The sequence below is a fragment of the Phascolarctos cinereus genome, unplaced genomic scaffold (assembly GCF_003287225.1).
Source record: "Phascolarctos cinereus isolate Bilbo 61053 unplaced genomic scaffold, phaCin_HiC Scaffold_1;HRSCAF=81, whole genome shotgun sequence".
Lineage (NCBI taxonomy): Eukaryota > Metazoa > Chordata > Mammalia > Diprotodontia > Phascolarctidae > Phascolarctos > Phascolarctos cinereus.
The window spans coordinates 230,068,245-230,094,239 of NW_027555514.1; the positions used below are offsets into that span (position 1 = coordinate 230,068,245).

Here is a 25,995-nt window from a genome sequence, read left to right on the forward strand (position 1 = left end):
TACAACTTTTGTCTAGTTGCATAAAACAATCTATTGATGTTTGGATTGATTTTTTTTGAAACATACCTATAATCAATTTGAAAAAACATTTACATTTTAGATAAGCCATTGTCTTAACTGTTTGTAAATGATATACCTTCAGTTCTTCCTTTATTTCACTTACATTTTAGATAAGCCATTGTCTTAACTGTTTGTAAATGATATACCTTCAGTTCTTCCTTTATTTCTCATAAAACCATTTAAAATTTGTCTCATAAAAGTCCGGTGGTAAATCAACACTTTTTTTTGTTATTATAAATGGCATTTATTGGTAATTTGTAGCATACATGTTATTGGCACTTATATTGCAGTGTTTAAAAGATCAGTATTTCCATTGATGTAGGAATTCCCTCTGCTGATGCAGATCTCAGCCCTTCTGAAACTTAGTCTTCCTTCTTTTCTCTTTACCCTCTTCTCTAGTTAGTCTTAGGGCAGCTAGTGGTGCAGTTTATAGAGCAACAGATCTGGAGTCAGGAAGACTCATCTTCCCGAGTTCAAACTGGGCTTAGACACTTACTAACTGTGTGATCCTGGGCAAATCAGTTATCCCTGTTTGCCTCAGTCTCCTTGTTTGTAAAATGAGCTAGAGAAGGAAATGGCAAACCACTTTAGTTTCTCTGTTGAGAAAACCCCCAAAAGAGTCACAAAGTAGAACGCAACTAAAAACGTCAATAAACACCACAGTTCCAATCTTATCAGCTCCAATGGGTTCTGTTGTCATCATTTTCTATTGATTTCTAAATCTGTATGTCTTCTCCAGTTCCCCATGACCGGCTCTACCTGGATGTCCTATCAGCATTTCAACCTCAACATATATAAAAGAGAACCCATTATCTTTCCTTCCAAACCTAAATCTCCCTCCAAATGTCCCCATTCTGGTGAGGCCACCATTTTTCCAGTTATTCCAGTTCACAGCCATAGAACTTGATTGACCCTTCCTCTCTTGCCCCATCCCCTCCACCCATATCACCCAGTGGTTTCATGTTTTCAGTTCTGTCTCCAAAACATCTCTTGCATCTGTTCTCTTTCCCCACTCACAAGACAACCACATTTATTCATGTCTTCATCACCTCAGTCCTGGACTACTGAAACAACTTCCTAATTGGTCTCTTTGCTTCTAGTTTCTCCCTCCTTCAATACATCCCCACAGAGCTGCTGAATTGATTATTTCTAGCAGATTTGACCATGCCATTTCTTACCTGAAAAAAAAAAACTTTAGCAACACCCCATTGCCTCAGGGATAAAATTTAAACAAAACAAAATATCATCCAGGAATCTAAAGCCCTGTGAGCCTTAGGGAAAAAAACAGACTTAATAGAGACATGATAGCTGTCCTCAAGCATTTGAAAGGCTGATGTGAAGAAGAGGGATTAGATTTGTTTTGAGTAACCCTAGAGGGCAGACCTATGAGAAAAGGGTGGAAGAAGCAAATGAGATCTTGGCATAAAGAAAAACTTCCTAACAATGAAAGAATCTAATACTGTGATAGGCAGCCTTGGGAGGTGCTGGATTTCCCATCCTGGGAGGTCTTAAGGCAAAGCCTTGATTTGGATGACTAATGTTGGTTATCTATTAAACAAGATTCTTACTTCGTATGTTTCACAGGACCATAAATTTAGAGCTTGGAGGGGCCTTAGAGGTCATTGAATCCAACTCCCTTGTTTTACAAATGAGGAAATTGAGGCACAGAGAGGTTATGTCACTTGCCTAGAGTCACATAGCAGCTAATAAATGTCTAAGGCAGGATGCAAAATTAAGTTCTTTTGGACTCTAAGATTCTAATCACAGGGGCACATACCAGCTTGGAAACTGAGGTATGGAAATGGTAAGGGACTCACCCAAGGTCACATATTACAATTCAAATTGTCTCTGGCACAATTTGAATACAGGGTCATCCTGACTCTAAGTCTAGCACTCTATCCACTGGACAACCTTGTTGCCTCAACGGATTGAAATACATGGCCTCTGAGGTCCCTGGTATCCCTGAGGATGTCTTTTTTTTTTCCTTCATCCTAGCATAGTGCCATTCATCTAGTAGACCTTTTATATATATTTGAGCTGAGGAGAAAAATAAATATAATAAATTATAGAATATGAAAAATACAAGGAAAATTTCTGAAGCAGAGAACTGAAGTTGTTCTTCAAATTAAATGAATTTAATTTTAGGAAGATATTAAGCATTTGACTTGCACTGCACAAAAATTAAGTTCAGAGGCTAACACATCCTATATAATCTAATAAACATTTATTAAGCATCTGCTATGTGCCAGTGTATAGAGCACTGGGCCTGGAGTTAGGAACACCTGAATACAAATCTGGCCTCAGACACTTACTAGCTGTGTGAGCCTAGGCAAGGCACTTAAATTCTGTTTGCTTTGATCCACTGGAGAAGGAAATGGCAAACCACTTCAGTGTCTTTGCAAGAGAGTATGGTACATGAGGTCATGAAGAGTTGGACACAACTGGACAGCAACATGTGCCAGGAACTGTGCTAAGTGTTGAGGACACAATAAAAAAGAAAGATAGTCCTTGCCCTCAAGGAGCTTGCAGTCAGAAGGGGGGGTTGTGGGGGGAGATAACACATAAAAGAAGATAGGAAATGGGGTGAGACGAAGGACATCTTTTGCTCTGGGGTTGTGGTTGTCCTTTGTTCCTGAAGAGGACCATGACATTAGGGAGGTGATCCCATGACATGCAAATGAATTGGATTTAAGGGAGGGAGGGAGGGCTATGAGAAGTCACCAGCTGCAGTTTCTCTACTGGAGCCATCTGGCAAGATATAGATCCAGATGACTAGAGAAGCCATCACAATTGTGTGTGTGTGTGTGTGTGTGTGTGTGTGTGTGTGTGTGTTCAATTCTATCTGGTTCAGATGAAAGTGAGGTTCATTTGTAGCCTATTCCCCCTGCTCCTTTCTCAATGTTTGTACAGTCTTCTTTAACACCCTGTGAGATAGTAAGGTCCACTCCCTTCCTCCCTTTTTTCCCTAGTGTTTTTCCTTTTCCTTCCCTTTCTTTCTTTCTTTCTTTCTTTCTTTCTTTCTTTCTTTCTTTCTTTCTTTCTTTCTTTCTTTCTTTCTTTCTTTCTTTCTTTCTTTCTTTTTTTTCTTCTTACAATCAGCATAGAATCATAGATTTAAAGTTGTAAGGCATCTTAGAGGCTACTGAGGCCAATCCTTGCATTTTACAGATGAAGAAACTGAAGCACAGAGATTTTAAATAATTTGTCCAGGGTCACACAAAATAGAATAAAACTGTTCCCAGGGCCCTTTGTCTTTTGTCTTCCCTCTGTGATCCTTGATGACCTTAGGATTCTGAATGGGCACTTGTTTCTTTTCCTCTATAGAATAAAAGCACTTGATTATTTGTATAGTCCCTTCTAATTGTTTAAATGTATTTACTTTTTAAGGTTCTCTTGATTCTTGCATTTGAATTTCACAATATCTACTCAGCTCTGATAATTTAATCAGAAATGCTTGAAAGTCCTTTTATTCCATTATAGATTCATCTTTTCCCCTGTACTATTATACTCAGCCTTAGAAGATAAATTATTCTTGGTTGTAGTTTTAGATATTTTGTTTTTTGAAATATTGTATTTCAAGATCACCTCTCATTTAAAGTAGAGGTTGCCAGGTCTTCTTTGATCTTGATTGAGGTTCATTTATAATGTACTTGAATTCATTCTGTCTGGATGAGTGCCATATTTTTTCTTTGATCTGGAATCTCGGGATTTTGGCAGTGACATAGCTGGAAATTTTTGTTTTGGGGTTTCTTTCAAGTGATAATAGATGGTGGGGCAGGTAGGTGATGCAGAGGGTAGAGCACTGTCTCTGGAGTCAAGAGGACCTGAATTCAAATCTGACCTCCGACACTTACTAGCTGTGTGACTCTAGGCAAGTCATTTAATTTGATTGCCTCCAAAAACAGAGATTAGCAGATGGATTATTTCTGTTAGCAATTTACCTGATGATTTAAATACATTTGGGCAGTTTTCATTCATGATTTTTTGAAATATGGCATCTAGGCTTTTTTATGGTCTAAGTTTTCAGGTAGTCTTTGATTCTTAGATTATCCTTTACTCATTTTCCAGGTGAGCTGTTTTTGGTAGATGGTATCTTAATTTTCTGATTTTTTTTTTTAGTTTTTCAATTTTGTTTCAATATTTCTTGTTGACTCAGGGAGTCATTGATCTTTGTCTCATCCAATATGATTTTCAAGGGGTCTGTTATTTAATTAAGTTTTGGAACTGCCATGCTAAACTATTTATTTTCCTTCTAACTCTTTCCTATAGAACTGTCATTTCCTTTCCTTTCCTTTAAAACTCCAATTTTATTTGTATTATTATTTAAAAATTATTGCTTCATTTCTCCCAAGAATTCCAGTAGAGCTTGTGGCATAGCAATAATTTTCTTTGAGACTTATGTAATTAGTGTTGTGGGGATTGTGGCAAGCATATCTGGCTCCATGATATTTCTTTATCATTACTATTTTCTTCTGTTTGCTCATTTCATTATTTCTCCTGAATTTAGACTCTATTTCAAGGCCAGGGTCTGGTGAATTTTGGTGGGAATAATGAGACTTTCTTTTGTGCTGATCTATGTTAGCTGGTATCTGGGTAATGGACACTATGTTCTTCATGTTTTTCAGCAACGGGCTGTAGACCTTGCTGTGCCAAGGTGACACACATGGGGTGGTCTATATTAGAGTGCTCTGATGATCTGATCATTGCCCCCTTTTTTAAACCTCACAAGTTGCTGAGCTAGGCCTAGCCCAGCTGCAGAGCAACACTGTTGTAGGCTCTAGGTGGCCTTGGATAGATTCTGATGTCGGATTTCTTCTTCCTGTCTTAGTATACAACTTTAGATTTTAAACTTCCCTGGCTTGCTGGCATCTGAGCTGGAAAGTTTCCTTAAGGTGTACCCCTGGACAGATTTTCTGTCTGGACCCCTTTCTTAGAAGCCTACAGGCTTCTAAGTCTGTCTCCTCATGTGGACCTGAGCTGGAAAAATATACACGTGATAGTTTTTCCTTGAATTTCTTGATTGTTTTTGAGTTCTGTCCTCTTAAAAATGTCTTCAGAGGAATAGTTGTAGTAAAGCTGTTATTTTGCCCCAACTTACTCTGACATCTTGAGGAAAGTTAAAGCCTTTTCCTTTTAAGTGATACAATATTTTATGGCAGCCATGTAGCTCACTCTGAACTTTGAAGGAACTTCCTTTGTGAAATGTTAATATAAATAATTTCTCTGTGTGTGGGTACGTACACATGCATGTGTGTGCTGGGTATAGAATAAGATAGGAGGAGGTATGTAAAAACCAGTTTTCTTTCAAAAAGATAAATATCCAACTAGAACATCAGGTGTATGTTGTCATTTCTAAACATAATTCACTTAGTCTTTATTTCTAAGAAACTTCTTTGATTGGAAGGCTAGCCTCATCACAGGACTATGGGTTGAAGAAAAATCCAAATCTTTCTCAGATGTCAAATGAAACATCCTTCTTCAGGGAAAGAAAGGTTTGTTGGCATCTTGAGCAATTTATAATCAAAGCATACTGAATAGTAATAATAATAACAACAATAAATAATAATAATACTGATAAGTAGCATTCATATGGAACTTTAAGGTTTGCCAAGCACTTCATATATATATATATATAAGCTTAGTTAATCCTCACAATAATTCTAGGAGGTAGGTGCTATTGTTATCCCCATTTCACAAATAAGAAAACTGAGACAATGGAGATTAAATGACTACAAGCAAACCTCAAGTTTGGATGATATTGTCTTTCTCGTTAGGATTTCACATGATTGAAAGAAGAGGTGTTAGTGAAAATTGAACATGAGGGAGATGGAAAAAGAACTTAGGAATGGTGAGAGGGTATGGTGGCAGAGACTCTGCTCCTAGCAAGAATATTGGAATAGGAATTGAAAATTTATCTGGGAAACCTCTGTCAATCATAAATATTTGTTAGAATGTGTAGAGTGATCTTAAGAGTAGACTGGCATTTACACTGGCATTCAATTAACAAATAGTTTTATCTCCTTAAAGAGTTGAAAATGTTTTTTTTATTTCTAGCAGTTTATTTTTTTTTCTAGTGGCTTATTATAAAAAACAGCAGCAAAGCTTTATGTGATCCCTAGATTACTAGCGTCCACACAAGGCAGCTGGACGTTGATGATCATGTTCCCCATTTCTACTGATTATTGAATGGACCAGACAGATATTCCTTGTCTGTCAAGTGAAGGGCTTGTTTATTAGGCAGCCACTGGGATCCTCTCTAGCTCTACATCTTTGAATTTACTGATGATCTTAACTGCTTCAGTTTTCTCTTCCTAATCATGATTTCTTTAATTTTAGCCCTATTTGGGGGGCACGTGGGGACAGAAATTATAGGGAAAGACTCAGTGAGCTGTTTTTTGCTTGTCACATCTGCCCTTCATAGTTAATCACTGTGGGGCCATCTGAAAATTTCAGGCATATCCTTTTACAAATACACCAAGTTCTGGGCAAGCACTTAACTTGGGTATCAAACTTTGGTATGATTTTATGAATTAGTACTGAGGATGGGAAAATCATTTAAGGAAATAGTCACAAAAGGCACAAATTCAAGATCTCAGCCATTCACTTAGGAGTGTGGTATTTCCCTTAGAGGGGAGTACCTGCTGCATTTTTGTTGATCTCTGAGGTGTATTATATTGTTCATTTCTGGCTATGCTATGTCTAGTATCACTGGGGAATTTGCACATAGAGTGATGATTCTACAGCTTAAAAAAAACTGTAGTTTCTAGAGAATATCTGCTTAGTGCATATATTCTAGGGTTAGTGGGAGGATTGATGATTACATATATATATATATATACATATATTTGTATTTTTAATCTGAAAAACCTTTGATACTAAATGTTATTTAATGATGCATATTTTTATGCATAGATAGATAGATAGGACTAATGCAGGAATTAATTTTGCTTGTCTATACATATTTGTTAATGAGAATTTTCTTTTCTCATAGGAAGTAGTACAGAAATGAGGAAAAATAGATTTTTGGTCAGTTATAAAAATTAAATTGAAAAAAGTTTTTTTCCCCTTTACATTGGTGCTGTTCACAAATAAATTGTTTTCCTGGTTCTGCTTACTTCTCTCTGCATCAGTTCATACTATCTAAGATTCTCTGAAATAATTTCCTTCATCCTTTCTTTTGGCAAAATAATATTGTATTACATTCATATACCATTATTTATTTAGCCATTCCTAATTGCCTAAGAGACAATCTATGGTACCACTCTCAATTCTAGTTCTTTTCTCTCTCTTGTTATTCTCCTCAGTTTGGGTTCAAGAAATTTGTTTTGCTTGTAGCTCTTCCCTCCCCAATAGCATTCTCTCAGTTAATCTACCTCACCCTTTTCCTGCTTGTTTCCTTCTTGAGGCTGATGTATTTCTACACCAAAGTGTGTGTGTGTGTGTGTGTGTGTGTGTGTGTGTGTGTGTGTGTGTGTGTGTGCGCGTGAGAGAGAGAGAGAGAGAGAGATTGGCCCTCTTTTGTCTATTTCAGATTACATTCCTGCCATTCTTTCCTCTATATTTTTGTATACTCTCCTCTAACACCTAATTTTGAGAAATAGCAAGTTCTACCCCCCTTTTGCCTCCTTCTACACTTAGATATTTCTCCTCTTACTCTCCTTTTTCTTTCTTTTATTGAAACCCTCAGAACAGAACCAATCTACCCTCTGGACATTGTTTTTCTTATTGCATGCCCTTAATGCCCTTGGAATACATGAAAATTCCGAAAGGACACCTGTTTCTTGTTAGAATGTTAGCACTACATCACCATATAATTCCATTCATTTGCTCAAATAAGTTTACCTTTCCAGATTTATCTTATCTTTTATGTTTGTACGTAAAAATTCTCACTCAGCTCTGATCTTTTTATCAGAAATGTTTGAAAACCTTCTATTACAGCAAAGATCTATCCTTTCCCCCTGTAGGATTATACTCAGCTTTACAGGGTAAATTATTCTTGATTTTAAGCCTGTCTTTCTTGCTAGAATATTATATTCCAGATCCCTAGTTTTGAGTAGTCATTGCCAGGTCTTATGTGATCCTGACTGTAGCTTCTTTCTGGATGCTTGTCATGTTTTTATTTTGGTGTTGGGAGCTCTGGATTTTGAGTCTAGCATTTCTGGGATTTTTCCTCCTGAGGTTTCTTTTAGGAGGTGATTAGTGCATTTGTTCTATATTTCATTCTCTGATTTTAATATATCGGGAAAGTTTTTATTTGTGATTTCTTGAAATTTAGTGTCCATGCTTTTTTTTTTGTTTTTAAATCATGTTTTCCTGAGGATCCAGTGATTCTTAAACTATCTCTCCTTCAACTATTTTTCAGGTCAATATTTTTTATGTTGGTCTATACCTTTCATCTATTTTTTCAGCCTTTTATTTTTGTCCTAATATATTTTGCTTGTCCAATGGACTCATTGATTTCTGTTTGGTTCATTCTAGTTTTCAGGAAGTCCATTATTTTGTTAAGGTTTGCCATTTTCTCTTCTAAATTACTTATTCTACCTTCAGTTCTTTCCTTAAAACTTTCACTTCATTTTAAAAATTTCTTACTTCATTTTTTCTGGATTTTAATGTTGTCCTTATGGAAAATCCATTTTTTCCCCCTTTGAGCTTATAGTTGTTACAGAGTAATGCTTGTAATTTGGGGATTTCTAGATTTGCAATAATTTTTCTACTGGTTAGTGCTTTCTTTGTTTTAACCATCTCTCCAACTTTAGTTTACCAGATTGGAGTTTTGTGTCAAGGCTGCACCTATTCCCTACTATACTTTTCGGTGTGGTGATTGGCTCTACATGGTCTTGCCCTGAGTCCCTAAACTGAATTAAACCCCCTGGAAGAAGGCCTAGAAGTCTAACCTGGATATTTGAGGTTCAGAATGCTGGATTTTGAGGGCCTTCTGTGGTGTTCAAGGAATGAGTATTACAAATGTCAGAACTACTGTGTCTGGGCTATTCTTGTCTGAACATTGTGGCACCATACTGGTTGGCCCCTGTCTGGACATGATAGCTCTTAGGCACTTCTAAAGTCCTCACTCTGGGGTTTTTTGACCCCCCTGTAACTTTCTGAGGGAAGCCCTCCACTCTAGCTGCCTTAGGACATGGGGCTTTGCAGGCTGCCCTTGTCTTTGATTGTCCCTGATTGTGCTGAAAGGCTACATTAGGTAGTATTGGTTTTCCTGCATTTTCTGATTTTCCTCAGGCTTCTCTCTGACCTCTTCTGAATGTCTGGAATGGAAAAAAAATCACCTACTGTAGTTTCTTATTGGATTTTTTGATCATTATTTGGTCTGGTACAAAATTCAGGGTTTTTATGGAGTAGACCTTTGGGACCTGGGCAGTCTTCTTATTGCTCAGATAGCCATATTGATAGGAAGATCCAAATGATTATTGTTTATACTTTGTAGTGCATTTTATCTTCAACTATTAACTGATTGGTATCCATATTCAATATGTTAGGGCTGTGCTAGGCATGCCTTGTGGAATTTATAGCTACTACAGTATCACAGATTAAGAGCTGGAAAAGACTTCGGCCAGAGTCCAACCCCCTCATTTTATCAATGAGGAATGTGAGGGAATCAGGGTGATATGGCTTGGCCAGTGTCACTTGTAAGGTCCAGAGTGGGGTTTTCAAGCCAGATTTTTCCGACTACAGAACTTATATTCTTTTTCCTCTATGGAGTTCTTCCTCTCTGGGAGCTTATAGTTTTGGGGTATAGACAAGGCATCCTCACATAAAATAATTAGATGGCATTTCAAGGCAGAATATGGTTGTAGGAATTGAAAACAGAAATCAGTGTGGGCCGTCGCAGGTCATCTTGACTTTTGTCTTGCCATTGGACTTCAGTGAGTCTGGAAGAGAGAATGAGGCTGACTACTTCAATTCTGCCTCACTTAAAGCCAATTCACATGAAAGTCAAGACATTTCCCATGATATCATTGTTCCTCTTCAAAAACAAAGGATGGACAACAGCACCTCCTTCAGAGTTTGAAGACGTTTTGGCAATTATCTTTTAATCCCTTCATTTTATGCATATGGAAACTGAAACTCATAATGGTTGTGATTTGCCCAAGACCACAGATATTTAGTGGAAGAGCTGAAACTAGAACCCAGATCTCTGATTCCCATTCCAGATGCACTTTAATGTCATTCTAAGTTGGGGAAGGACATAGAATGTGAGTTTGAAGGACAGGTAGGATTTTCCTTATATATCTTGTTATCAATTTAACTCTCTGTTAGACCAGTTCCCCAATTTCTCAATCAAATTTGATTCAATTCTTTTAACCTTCTTTAATTTATCAGTGATATGATAATTCAGTTAAATTTTTTTCTTAAGTGCCTGCTGTGTTAATCACAAAGTATGCATCTTAATTTAGATGTCATCAAATTAATGAATTCATCCTTCAGCCTTCTTGTGTTTTCTCATATAGTGATATGAGATTCACTTTCACTAATATGTTAACTTTGTTAAAAGGAAAATTCTTTGTTTGGGCTTTTACCTTGATTAACAAGGCAAAACTTGGGGGGGGGGGAGAAAAAGAATTAAAAGTAATTTATTAAAAAATATGCCAAGGTAGCAACATGTTGACAAGTTAATTGCTAGAGATCAGCAAAGAATTCAAGATGGAGCCAGCTTTTATTGATAAAGACAATTTGGATGGATCCATGTCAGCAAAAGGCTATTGTATCTCAGCTCCTCCCCAATTGCTGGGGTTACCTGCTATGTTCTGAATAGTAGGTAATACAAAAGCTGCCGACTAGGTAACAGAACAGAACCTCCCTCAAAACTGATTGACAAACAGAGCTGGGAACAATGGGATCACTGAGTCAGCAAAAATGTCACTCTCTTAATCTTGCATTTTGTTAAAGTCTTATCAGTATTGCCCCTTAGTTTTCTCTAGCTAATCATCTAGTCCAGGGGTTCTGCATTCCCTTTCAAGAGTTTTGTGAACTTGGATGGGAAAAAATACATTTTTATGTCAATGTAATTGGTATTCTTTGTAAACTTCTATATTTTATGGATTTAAAAACATTATTCTGAGAGGAGATCCATAAGCTTTACCAGACTGTGGAAGGGGTCTATCATGCAAGAAAAGGATTAAGAAATCCTGATCTAGTCTATTTCAGGCCTGTTTCTTTAAGATAGTAAAAGTCTCAATGCACCCAAGATTATAAGGGAAGCAGGAAGCTGGGAAACAATTTTTATGGCCAGTGTCTCTGATAAAGGCCTCATCTCCAAAATATTTAGGGAAAGGGGAAGCTAGGTGGTGCAGTGGATAGAGCACTGGCCCTGAAGTCAGGAGGATCTGAGTTCAAATCTGGCCTCAGACCAAACACTTGACCCTTACTAGCTGTGTGACCCTGGGCAGGTCACTTAACCCCAATTGCCTAACCCCCCCCCAAAAAAAAAAAACCAAAAAGACAAAACCCAAAATATTTAGGGAACTGAGTCAAATTTATAGGAATACAAGTCATTCCCCAATTTAAATAGTCAAAGGATATGAAAAAAGTTTCAGATGAAGAAATTGAAGCTATCTGTAGTCATATGAAAAAATGCTCTAAATCACTATTGATCAGAGAAATGCAAATCAAAACAACTCTGAGGTACCACATCACACCTATCAGAATGGCCAACATGACAAAACAGGAAAATGATAAATGTTGGAGAAGATGTGGGAAAATTGGAACACTATTGCCTTTTTGATGGAGTTGTGAACTGATCCAACCATTCTGGAGAGCAATTTGGAACTTTGCCCAAAGGGCTATAAAAATGTGCATAGCCTTTGATCCAGCAATACCACTACTAGGTCTGTATCCCAAAGAGATCGTTAAAAAGGGAAAAGAACCCACATGTACAAAAATATTTATAACAGCTCTTTCTGTGGTGGCCAAGAATTGGAAATTGAGGAGATGCCCATCAATTGGAAAATAGCTGAACAAGCTGTGGTATATGATTGTAATGGAATACTATTGTTCCATAAGAAATGATGAATAGGTGGGTTTCAGAAAAACCTGGAAAGACTTGCATGAACTGATGCTAAGTGAAGTGAGCAGAACCAGGAGAACACTGTACACAGTAACAGAAATATTGTGCAATGACCAAATTTGATAGATTTAGCTCTTCTCAGCATTGCAATGATTTAAGACAGTTCCAAAAGACTCATGTTGGAAAATGCTATCCATATCCAAAAAAGAACTTTGGGGTCTAAATGCAGATCGAAGCATACTCTTCTCTCTCTCTTTTGGTTTATTTTTTGTTCTTTCTTTCTCGTTGTTTTTCCCTTTTCTTCTGGTTCTTCTATCACAACATGGCTAACATAGAAAAAAAAGACTAATAGATAGTGCATTGTCTGCCCTAAATTCTGCTGGTAAACAGAATATAATTGGGGCAGGAAGGAGAATGAAGCCCAAGAATTTTACACATCATGCCAACTAGTTCACATTTTAAGGGAAGAAACTAGTACAAATTAAAAAAGCCTTGGTTCTTTTTTTATGCCTTTGCCATTTTCCATACCATTTCTAGAGGAATATAAATTTTTAGCACAGAAATAGGATCAAAGTATCTCATGGTATTTAGTTTGTCCCTAAACAAATTTTACATAGTTCAGAGTAAGCAATATATCATTTCTAATTGTGATTTTTCAAAAATAAAGATCTATAAGTTATTGATTTCTTGTGGGGAAAAAATTGAAATGTCATTGCTATGCCTGTCACTTCTAATTACCATTTGTCATTTTGACCAACTTATGTACCTAATCTGTTCAATCTATCTTGGCATCCATGGTACAAGGTACCCCCAAAAATTAATTTACATCTTTTCTCACAGAAAAAAAGATAGTATAAGTATTCAGTAAATTAGGCTTTTTTTCTTTAACCCAACATTGAATTTTTTTCCTTCGGCCAATTTTGTGTTTATTAGACAGGCTTTAATATGAAAATGTATGATATATTTTGTAAAAACTTAATCACTATGTAATATTGAACAAATTGGAACAAAATCCTCAGGTTTCAAAAGAAAAACTTACTGAGGTATCCCCTTTCTGTAGATGCATTTTTACATTTGCTAACAAAAGTTCTACCTAAAGCCAATTAAGCTATAATGGGAATGTACTCTCAATGTTCCATTCCATTTATGGAGAGCTCCAGGATCAGGCTATACCCCCTTCTCCCAAACATACACTCAATTTTTTTTTCCTCTGGAGCTTTTAGAACTTTCAGATTGCTATCAGTTTTTTTTTTTTTTAAAGAACCTTGACATATTTTTGAACCAATAATTGACTGTTTTGAATAACTAGCAGACTGGAGTTCACACTTACTTAGTTTTTGCCTCAGGTGTTTTCTACCATTCGATGCAACTACCCTAAACAAAAGAGGTGTGAACCCAGATTGAGACAAGGTGTGAAAACAGGCGCCCTCAGGATACTTACAGGTCCCAGAAAAACAGAGTAGCCCCCAAGTAAAAGTATCTTTGACTTCTGTGTAAATGAAACTTTTAGAGAAACTGGGCTCCTTTATAGCTATAAGAAAACATACACTTTATATTTATATAAGTTTGGGAATACAGACCTCCAACTAAATGACTGATAGTACCAGTCCTGAAAAAAATTGAAATCCTCTATTAAAAAACTAGTGGAACTAAAAAAAATACTTTATAAAATTTTATAAAAATATAAGTAAAATTTATTTTTATAAAATTTATAAAAAATGCTTTATAAAATTGCAATGACAAAGAAGTTGGTTGTTAGAAAGGAGTTACAATTACAAAGGACTATAGTATTTTAGGATACACAGACCATTTTGAGCTTCTCCTCATGTTAAAACCTTTATTTCTGGGTTTTGAGGTTTAGAAAGAGCATGTTACATTTTTTAACCTTCTTTCAGGGATTACTATTTCCTTGTATTTGATTTATTCTTCAACAGAACACACCTTAGCAGTTATATAGCTGAAAGGCATATGGAATACGTGATACTGCTGTGTTTGTTGACTTAAAAAAAATCTGATTTGGTAAAAAAAAAAAACATTCTAAAAGCCCTTCTCTAACAGTATGTCAACTGTGTATATATCAGAGCCCTATGTTACCACCCTCTAATTATTAATATCAGGGGAGGCATAGTACAGGGAGATGTGCTAGCCAAAATTATTTGCCACTGTCATAGAGGATGTTCAACATGAAATCCAAATGGAAGAAGGATTCTGTATTGGTGGTAAGGTTCTCCAAATGTTCCTGTTTGTAAATCTAGTTGCATTAATCTCCAAAACAGTACAGAAACTTCCCATAACCAACCACAGTCTTGGAATTTGGCCTGACACTCCACAAAGAGGAAACCAAGTGGATGAAAAGTGCCTGTTGCTCAGACTGTGATATTCAGTTGGATGTATTGAGGTCAGATTCAGGAGAGCAGTTTGAGGGTCAAAGAATTCTCTTAGCCATCCAGAGCTGCTTTTATTTACATGAAAAGCATACAGCCTAGTTAGCAAGAAGCTAATGAAGGCCGTAATATTTGGGAGAACCAGGCTTATATAAAAGTTTCAGAATGATGATATAATTTTAGGGTTTTTTATGAGGGTTGAAGATTAGGGACCAGATAAGGATGAACAGGGTGAGGAAGAAGGTTGCTTACAAGATAAGGAGGAATTTTGTGACACAGGATGCGGAAGATGGTTGACAGGAAAAGAAAGAGAGAGACACAGGATAAGGAGGGAAAAAAGCAATTCTTTTGGTCTTACAAGATAAGGAGAAGTCTTATGGTATTTCAAGATAAAGGGAAAAGGACTTGATGACACCCTCAAGTTAAAGAATGAGTCCCAACTCCCTCAGGAAGGGCTTCACAAAGTCCTGGAAAAGCAACCCTTAATATTCTTTTTCACTCTTAGGGCACCCTATATTGTATCCATATCAGATGGACATAGGTGAAGGGCTGATTCATTGATACATATCTTTTAGAAAGACACTACAAGTAGAGAGTGAGCTAGTGAATTTCAAAGTTAATGACCCCATATGGAATTTTCCCTGAAACAAGGGCCCATTTCTTAAACACTAACATTTTTCTAGAGATGTTATGCGCCTGTGAATCATGGAATGCCATAGTCTGAAGATTTTAAATTGAAGTAGCAAGCAGCAAGAATTTATTAAGCACTTCTTGTGTGCCAGGCACTGGAGAGACATATATAAAGAATGAAATAATCCCTAATCAGGAGTTTACATTTTTGTGGGAGAAGACAACAAATCTGTAATAAGCATATGCAGAATAGCTATGAAGAGAATAAATAGAAATAAATACAAAATAATTAAAATATAAAGTAGATTGGGAGGAGTGGTACCAGCAATTGGGGAGATCTGGAAGGGCTTCATCAGCCCATCTTCTCCAGCAAATTCCAAATTGTCTCATTCTCTCTGCTCCTTGAATCTATAACTTTTAAAGGCTTACTGTACCATGATCCAAGAGAATGGAATAGGAGAATGTTCTTCTGAAGAGAAAAGCATCTAAAGTGAAAACTCTGGGAATGGACAGATTTTTCTAGAGATTGTTGGGTGGTAAAGTGGAGTGAGCCCTGGGCCTGAAGTCAGGAACACCTGAGTTTTAATCTTTCCTCAGATATGTGACCCTGAGCAAGTCACGACCTCTGGCTGCCTCAGTTCCTCCTCTTAAAACGGGGCTAACCTACTAACAGTAGTATCTACTTTCCGAAGTTGTCATGTGGATCAAATGAGTTAATATTTGTAAAGTGATAATTTTAGAAATGATATAAAGGATATTATATATATATATATATATATATATATATATAATCTAACTACTATTAATTATTATCATTATTAACGTACCTAGCCCTGCCTAGCAGAAACCACAAGACGAGTGGAGCATCACCCACCAGACAATAAATGCCAAATGAAATCAGTCACCAAGGACTTATTAAGCTCCAATTGTGCTCCACTAGGCTGAGTGCTGGAGGTACAAGGAAGCAAAAGCTATCTATCCCTGCCTTCAAAGTACTTTCATTCTGATGGGGGAGACAGCATGTATGTAAAAAGGTACACATAAGATACTTACAGATTTGATGGAAGCTAACTTTGGAGCAGAAAGCCCTAACCTTGGATGACTGGGATAAACCTCCTGCAGAAGGGGGCATTTGAATTAAGTTGTGTAGAGAGCCAAGGACTCTAAGATAGAGAAGCAAGGAAAGAGAACATTCCAGGTATGAGAGATAGCCAGTGCCAGGCCAGTGGACTGACATGGGAATTGGGGCATCGTTACACGAGGAACAGCAAGTGTGGCCAGATTGTTGAGTACATGGAGGGGAGTAATGTGTAAGGAGTGCAGAAAGATAGGAAAAGACTAGGATCTGAAGGAATTTAAATGCCAAGTGAGGATTTTTATATTTTTTAAAATATTTGATCCTAGAGGTAAAAGGGAGCAGTTGGAATTTCTTAATTTTGGAGTAGGGGATGACAATCACACACTTTAGGAAAATCACTTTGGCAGCTGTGTGGAAGCTAGGTTAGAGTGAGTAGAGATGTGAGACAGGGAAGCCATTTGGGAGGCTATTGCTATAGTCCAGGTAAGAGGTGATGAGGGTCTGAATGAGAGTGGTGACCATGTGAGATGAAGGAAGGAGATGTATTTGTGATATGAAGTGGAGAAAGAAGGTAGGGTGATCTCTCATCTAAAAGATGACACCAAAGTTGTAAATGTGGGTAATTGAAAAGATCAAAGGTCATAGATGTAGAGCTCTAAGGGACCTGAGAGTCTATTAGGTCTAATTCCCTCACTTTATAAATGGAGGCTTTGAAAGGTATGGTCATGCCCTCAACCAAAATAGAGATGTTTGGAAGAGGGCTAGGTTTTGTGGGGAAAATGAGTTCTCTTTTGCACACATCAAACTTGAGATGCCTACAAGCCATGTAGTTAAAAATGTCCAAGAGATAGCTTATGATGTGGAACTGAAGCTCAGCAGAAAGAGTAACACAGGATATAGACCAGGGAGTCATCTAGATAAAAATGATCATTGAATCGATGGTACCTGATGAGATCCAAGTGAGAAAATATATGGAGAAAAGAAGAGATGAGGGCCCTGGATGAAACTGTGGTGTACCAACAGTGAGTAGACATGCCATGGAGGAAGATCCAGCACAGGAGACTGAGAAGGAGTGATCAGCCAGGTAGGAGTAGCACCAAGAGAGAGAATTGTGGCACAAAAACCTAGAGAGGAGAGAATATTTAGGAGGATATTGGTTAAAGGTGTCAGATGTAGAGAGGCCATGATAGATATGGATTGAGAAGAAGCCATTAGCTCTGGAATTAAGAGAACACTGACAACTTTGGTTTGAACAGTTTCAGTTGAATGATGGAGATAGAGGCCAGATTACCAAAGATTTAGAAGAAAATCAAAGCAGAGTAAATGGATGGACCATGCATAGATGGCTTTTTCTAGGGTTTTAACTGAGAAAGAGAGGAGAGAGATGGAAGAGGTCTAGCAGGAGCCATGCAATGACATTACCAGAAAACTTTAGCAGCCCAATAATGTAGGCATGAGTTGCCCTTCTATTCATGTATCATGGATACCAGTATTCCTTATGTGTATGCTTCCACACATGTACTTAGTCCACATGTTGTTTGTATATATATGTTCATCCATGTGTTGACTAGTTATGTCCCCTTTTCCCACTGATGATGTGTGCATTTTGGAAGGAATGTGCCCCTGTTTTTTTTGGGAAGTTTTTTCTTTCTTTCTATGCTATTTCATTAAATGCCTTTCATATATGTCTTGTGCCTGATAAGTTGATATAGATGCATTGATAGGGGCTTGTGAGCTATTTTTTTTTTGTTTTTGTTATTTGTTTGTTTTTTGGTGGGGGGAAGTCAAGGTAGAATAACTTAACCAAGGGGTTCACCTATGAGAGTGGTGTGCACCAGGAGCTCCATGAACTTACGCGTTTTTCTCCTTTGAAAAAGATTACGTTTTAGGTTTGTAGCCTAAATTCAAGAGTAAACTTTATTCAGATTAATACAATTTATAGAATGACCTAAGGACAATCCAGACTTTTAATAATGCAACAGACCTTATTTTGGATTGGCATTCCCCACTCCCACTACCTTTGAAACAAAGTGTTTGCTTTTTTCCCCTCTTAGTTTTGTTGGGAAGTGACTTTTTTTTAAAGGATACATAAACATTTTTAAACAGTCAGTGCTTCACATATCATTTCTTATAGTGTTCTTCTTTAGTTAGGATGTTGTCTTGTGTTATTCTCTCTACTATAAGTGCTTATTTTATATTGTTCCTATGATAGCTAACATTTAGCTATTCACATACTAAATACATAATGTCTGAGAAAATTTTGAGAGGAAAACCAGTTTTGGGTTTTGGTGTTATCTTCCTAATCTGGAAGTAGGTATGTAGCTATTTGATATATTAACACTTTAAAGAAAGTTTGGGAAAGGCATTATTGATTTTCTTGCTTCTCTGACATTCATTCAGAAGAATATAGTGACTTTGGCATCTTGCAACGGCCATGGTTAAAATAATGATCTTTCCAAATTTTGCCTTTGTTCAAAGCAAATCTTTTGGGAAATGCTTGAGAAGATGAATTCTGATGTAATGTATTCATTCATGTTAGTAATTTAAAAGCATGATATGTAGAAACAGTAATGACCGGGGCATCTTCCTATTATCCCCTCCTCCCACCCCCTTCTTTCTTTGATGACTTATTGAAATGAACCTGGATAGAGAAAGCAATGACTTTCAAAAGTACACTGATACCATGGCATTGTTTTTTTGAGGAAAAAATATTTTCCTTGTTAGTTAAACTGTATTTCCCCCAGAAAATCTTCTCTGTCAATGTAACATCCTTGAACGGGACTCCTGCTGGTCAGTCCTTGCATCTTGTGATGGCAGCTGTGAACATATGTACTAAGGATTGTTAATGTGCAATATAAATCGGACTGGAGCATGCCTGCTAATTGGTTTGTGTGCTCGATATAGACAATGCTGTTTTATAGTAGCCTGTGCAGATAGGCCTAGTCACAAGGTTAATTCTGCTTGACAGAACATCAGCTGCATCTTGAGAGTAATTACCCAACCGAAGTTTTCCCACAGCTCAATTGAGAGCTTCAAAGGCTTCTCGATTTACAGCCAGTATTAACCTATATCTGAAATGTAATGTTCCCACCAGGGCTCATTTTTTTTCCCCTCCCTCTTATTAAATGTATGGGTTCCTAGGTTCATTTGCTGTGTACTAAGTGCTTGGAAAGAAAAATGCTTCATGTTGATAAAGTGGAAATCTACAATAATAAAGATGGTTGTCCATTTTTTTTTGGTATTCCTTTTCCTTTATTTATTACATTACTGGAAACCCATGAAACTGAAGAGCTCTGATGCTTTTTGCATCATCCCTTCCCTCCCCTTCCCACACAAAACAAACTAAAAGTTAATATCTTTTCCATATTGTGCTATCTGTATGAATATGTGTCTCCATAAGGGCCCTAGGGTAAGGAGTATATTTCAGATAGTTAAAGTAAATATGTGTTTGCTTCTCAGTGTGCTGTGTTCCACTTGGTTCTCAAAAGTACAGTAATCTATAACCATGACATCTTGTTCTCATAAAATAAATAACTGTTACTTACCCTACCATTTTTATAATGTAAGAAATTTCTTTTTCTTTACAGTTCAGAAACCAAATATGACTCTGGTTCAGGTATGTTTACATTTACAATGTTATTCTGAGTATATTTTATTTATGTTATTCTCTAAAGAGTAATTTCATCAGTTCAAGTACAGTTTTGATTTTAAGCAGACTGGGCAGGAGATTTTTAAACTACAGTGTTATTAACTTTTTGGGATGTTCACTAGAGATCCCTGATAGCTCTGCAGTGGACATTTATAAGTACTGAATATCTGTAGAACTTCCATTTAAAAAGCTGGGTGGGGGTGGGGAGCGATCATTGTTTAAAATAGTATATTATTCTTTCTGGTGTACCTAAAAAAACATTCTGGAGAACTTAAGTCTGTGTAACCTACACCAGGAAGCAAGTGATTTGTCTTTAACAGATCCCTCCCTATGCACTGGCCCAGGTCTATCCTGAAGTGATTCATCCAATGGAAAAAGTTCTGTGATTTCTCTAGTTTGTTGTTGTTTTTTTTTAAAAAAGTATTTTGAGACTAACACATACAAAATGCTTTGCAAACATCAGTGCTAAGTAAATGCTAGCTATTTTTCCTTAAATATGTTTATTGTTATATTATTAAGTGATGTTATTATTGTTAGGTTATTGACAAATATTATTTATTGGTATTGTTATTAATATTATTTTGTGGAAGGTAGAAAGATAGAGATCTTCATAAGCATTTATTCTCTATCTAACACAAAAATTTACACTCAAGTCAGTAGTGGGAGTACAGAGCCCATAAATATTTTTCTCCAAATGAGGAATATTAGCCATTTATATACTTAGTTTTGTGTCTTACTGGCTAAAATATTTTATTCGAGGGTTTCTGGAGCTGTTTAAGAGGAATTGCCTTTCTCTCTTTTAAATGGTTTATAGAAAAAATGCACTTTTTTAATCCAAGGAAAAAATAATTTTTAGGAAAAATACCACCAGAATAGTTCCCTTATTCTTCTTTCTTTTTTTTGGTATTTATTTTTAAAATTGGAAAACATCCTATTCATTAGCATTATGAAGAATCCTGAAATGTTCTACTTGAACTTTATGGTGGTTTTGGAATGGAATGTCATACTTTCTTCCTAGGCATTAAGTTGCAAGCACCTTTTTTTTTTCCCATTGTATGACTTTATGAATCTTGTTTAAATTGATGTGACTCTATAAATCTGAAATGTGTAGGTTGTAGCTTATTGCTTCACTAATAGGTGAAATCTATTATTATAGAAGACTTTTCAGCCTGTGTTTTGGGGCTAATAATTGCAAGATGTCAATTACTTGAGATAAAAATATCTGATTTATTTGGGAGGCTTATATTGATTTATTGAGGCAGTCAGTTAAAGGCAAAGTAGTATTGTCCTAACTGAACTACCTTTCCACCAATAAGCAAAAAATGACTCAAAGCAGTATATAAAATGCCTGTTTTGCTAACCAATTTCTACACTTAAAAAAAGAATTTGGAATGGACAAACGCAGTATAAAAAGTGTTTTAAGTTGAGAGGAAAATTTATTATTATTATATTCATCACAAAATCCATTAGGACTCTTTTAATTTACTCTGGTCAGTTATTAAGTACTATCGAAAGCTCACTTTGTGGAAAGTATCGTATTAGGCTCTCATGTAGATAAAATTCTCCAGACAGAAAATCAGAAATATGAATGCCTGTAGAAACTTTGTTCTTATGGTACAAGGTCTGGAATACAGCTTTAAAAAAAAAAGAGAAAGAAAGAAAGAAACCCACTAGGTTCATTGTAAAATAAAACCTGGAAACATTGTACCAAACTGAAATATTGAGCTGCTATTGTCAAAATAAAATGATTCATATTAAATGTTTGCATCCAAATTAAAGGCGTGCTATTAAGTTCTTGTATTAAAGGTAAGTATTTATCACGTGAATAGTTCTAACATCTGTACAGGCACACATCCTCACTCTTATGACCAAAGGTTTTGTCCACAAGAAATACTTTTTTCATATGCTAATTTTTATGCCTATCATTGACAACATCTGTAGGCCTTGAAAATCACAAAGATCTGTACTTTGACAATTCTTATGGGAAATAATGATTAAAAGTGTATTTATTCTTTTAATATCAATTTAAATAATTTGAGGAAAGAATTCAACTAGTTTCAAATTGAGAAATGGCTAATTATTACTTTAAATTAACTTAGTAGGGAGGGCACCATGAAAAAGAAAACTGAAAATTCCTTTTTTTTTTTTGACATTCTATATCATGCAAATCATACTCTTCCATGTACGTTATGTGGTTAGGAATAAGGTAGCATATTGGAACAATTAAATGTATGACTTTGACAGGTTCAAATCCTCTATTGTTCACCAAACACTGAAAGCAAATTAGCTCTGTTTAATGTAGTGAGCAGCTGTAGGATTGTTCCTGACAAAGAAAGATTTTTAAATAAAGGAAGATGACAGTCTTCCTTAAAAAAAAATTAGAAAAATAAGCATTCAAGTTGATGACTAGCCATCAAGGAAATGATTACAAAGTCAAATTTTATATATATTTAGGCACTGTTGTAGCAAAGTGCCCAGTTTATGCAGACATTATTGCCAAAGTTCAGCCAGTTTTATAAATGAGTTTTGGACTCTAGAATGGGATTCAGGAGAAAGGAAGGAAAGCTTGCATTGTCAAAATTTGGGAAGACTCTCCAAAAAAAATTGAGCATACACTGAGATAGATAACTTAGAAATATATATATATATATATATATATATATATATATACACACACACACACACACACACACACACACATATATATATATATATATATATACATATATATATATATATATATGTGAAAACTTGTTTGTGTCAAAACTGTTTGCAAATCTCCTTCAAAGGGAGAGTTTCTTTCTTGAGTTGGGGCCTGTGAACTTTTTAAAAAAAATAATTTTGGTAACTATTTCAGCTGTATTTGGTTTTCATTGCAGTGTTATGTATTTTATTTTATGAATTTAAAAATATTATTCTGAGAAAGGAGTCCATAGGCTTAATGAGATTATTGGAAGCTCCCATAATACACAAGCAAGTTGAGAATTCCTGGTCTAAAGCATACCCAGGTGAATTTTGTTATTGAAAAGATTTGATTTTATATACTTAACTAGTTTAGAGGATTGATTAGATTTTTATTTTCTTGAGGTTTTCATCTGTCTTAGAAATCTGGAGGGAATAGCTATGAGATTTTTGTGTCTATACATAGTCGACAAGTGTTTGAAAGCCCAATGTGGTGATTTGTATGGTTAAGAAGACTCACAACTGAAAATGAATTTAGACTTGTTCTAAGAACTCTGGGATTGTTGTCCCCTGTATTTTCATGTGTCTTAACTTTTAGCTTCAGTCTAGCTGTGTGCTTTATGTGCCAGGTCAACTGCTATTTAGCACTATTTACAATCCTCTTCTGTTAGACTGTAAGTCAGTGACCTGAAGGGTTTGGCTTTGCCAATTGAGAACAGAAAACCCAGTTTCTTTCTACAAGAGAGAATATATTTCATTTTGAATAGCGCTTTCTAACACTGCTTGCCTGGAAACAGTGTCGAGTTGATGATTTTCCTAGTACAGTAAAACAAACCTTCTTTGATGTTCAGAAATAGCAAGAAGCTATGCATTACTCCCCAACCCCCAAGAAGGGAAGTTGGTTGAAGCTGGAGGAAACAGAGCATTGAGTTTAATATGGTAATTAAACATGAAAGTCATATATCAAATCTCAAGAGAAATATGCTTTGGAAAGACACAGAATTGTGGAAGCACATTGTATGATAGGCTATGTAAACAAAACCTATGAGGGCAGTATGTGGATGCAAACCAATTAAATAAAGGACTTACAGAAGTTACTTTCTATGGGCAGAATGAGAAGGATCACAAGCTGAAATGGACCCTTTAAAGCATCCTGGCTACCTCTTAAACCATCACTATATTTTCTACTAGTTACTAGTAAGAACAAAGTCATCAGTTTAAATTTTATTTCAACAGGAACACATTAGCAGAGCTGCTTATTGATGAATAAAATGCAAAAGGGCAGAAAGCTTGGAAGAAAAACCACCTCCCAGTGGTTCTTCCAAAAATGTAATCTGTTGTCAGGTTTTTAAAGCATGTGTCCCTCCCTGTACATGTAATAAACAATCACAGTTTGAAAAAGGAAGAAATTTATAAAAGTTTTTAACAAAGTGATAGGACTAACGGATGTAAGAGTTTTTTTCAGGGCTTGAGACAGATTTGTTGGCCATCCATATAACATAAACACATCCCTCTTTTTGGCATTGTACTTGGAATCAGGAAGAACTGTGTTCAAATCCTGCCTTAACCACTTAGTAGCTGTGTTACCCTGGGCAAGTCATTTAATCTCTCAGGCTCAGTTTCAAACTCCTTAAAATGGGCATAATAATAATGCACCTACCTCACAGGGTTGTTGTAAAAGATTAGATGAGATAATGTATTATAAAATGCTTTGCAAACTTTAGAGCACTAATAGAGTGCTAGTTATTGTTTCTAGAGATATGTGCTTGTAGAGACAAATTAGAAAAGAAAAAAGAACCCTTTGTGTCCTGCATATTAGAGTGTGCATCTTTTTTTTTTAATCTACATACAATAGGGATGTAATAAATGAAAGGAAAAAAGAAGTATTTGGGACAGTACTTACCTGCTGCAGAATCCCAGAATTTGAGTAGATTGAGCACAAATGTTTGCTGATCCAGGGAAATTTGTTTGATTGCCTTCTTTTTTCTCTAAATTTCTCTCACCAAGTTTGCATACAAGAAGTCAAACTCCAGTGCCTCAAGGTGGTGTGGAGGTTGGACAACCTAAGCTAGAAAGGCTGATCACAGGTCCAGTGAGAGACAGTAGTCTTGAGTTCCTTCTGAGAGACAGCCCAGCTAAGAGATGGCTACCAATCTGCATCATCGGAGGGAGTACCAATACTGATGAAATCACATGTCATTAAAAATAGATTTCACTATAGCAAATACCAGTAGATGACAAGTTGCCAACCTTTCTGCCACATTTGGGGTAATCAATGTTCTCAGAACTGAATAGCTGAAATATATAGGGCTGTGTGTCTCCTGCCCACAAATGTATAATATGTATTTATAATTATAGAAAATAATAATTTATAATTTGTAAGTAATAGCATGTCTTTAATTGTTGGAGTACTATAGTTCCTCTAAGAATGAAATATTGTAAATTGAGAGCTGCCTGTGCTTCTGGAGGCCTGACCTGGGCCGGCAGCTTTTTGATGAGACCAAGAACTAGCTAAGTACCAGTAAGGTTGTTAATTTCCGAGTTAAGTAGTGCAGCTTCTCAAAAATACAAAGTCCACCTTGAATTTATTTATTCATTTTTAATCCACTAAATGGAGCTGATTGAGCAAATGAATACAATGGGGGAAACCTTGAGAAAGTGAATATAATGTGGAAACCTAGTACCTAATGATGCTGGTTATTTGATTTGACTGTGGTTAGGAAGTAGACTCATAGAACATGCCAGCTTAAAAGTTTAAGATTTCAAGAAAGCAAATTGGGAGTGGAATTAATAGAGCTAATGAGCTTGAAAGCGCAAGAGTGTGGATGAAAGTTAAGAAATCCTAAAAGACACCATAAGAAAAGGGACAACAGAGTATAATGACTCCCGAGGACAAATAGAAAAAAAAAACCACCAACACAAAAGAACTTGAGAAACAAAAAGCAGCCAGTGTGGCTTCAAAGACCTGATGTTAAAAAGGAATCAACAACACAAATGGTAAAGAATACGGGAACTAAAGAAGAACATGCAGTCAGTTAAGGCTTGAGGCAAAAAGATAGGCAGTAGAAAATAGAATGAGTCAATGCTGGGCACTAGGATGGAAGGAAATGAGGAGTTTTACAAGTGTAAAATAGAGTGAGAGTTTCCCAAGCTCATTCATAAATGAAAAAGATAAATGGACATTTCTGAATTTCCCAAGTTAGTGATAGTTCTGACTCAAAAACTTTAAGAAGGAAAACACTTGCAAATCTTGTAATTATGAGACATTGCTCAAAACCTTTTGCAAATCTACCAGAATCTCTTTCGTTTTCTTATAGAATGATAAATCAGAAGTTTCTTAAAAATGTTTTAATTTAAATTTCCTTTTTTATTATGAGCTTAAAATGTATCAGCATGAATATTTAAATACATAAAGAACAGAAGAAAGGTTTTATGTGACACTGAACATCTCAGTTTGTTTTTAAGGGTGTAATAAATTTAACTGGTTTCT

The 25,995-nt window shown here is 36.0% G+C and overlaps 1 protein-coding gene across 4 annotated transcripts in view; it reads left to right on the forward strand.

The window, feature by feature from the left end:
• Positions 1-25,995, forward strand: part of MSRB3 (methionine sulfoxide reductase B3) — a 196,782-nt gene that overhangs the window by 78,610 nt on the left and 92,177 nt on the right. For 3 of the 4 annotated variants that reach the window (XM_020990201.2, XM_020990199.2, XM_020990200.2), the window contains one exon: positions 19,762-19,790. The exons of the other annotated variant lie outside the window; for it this stretch is intronic. In XM_020990201.2, coding sequence (XP_020845860.1) covers positions 19,762-19,790 — 29 coding nt within the window. The remainder of the gene's footprint in view (positions 1-19,761; positions 19,791-25,995) is intronic. 4 annotated transcript variants of the gene reach the window in all.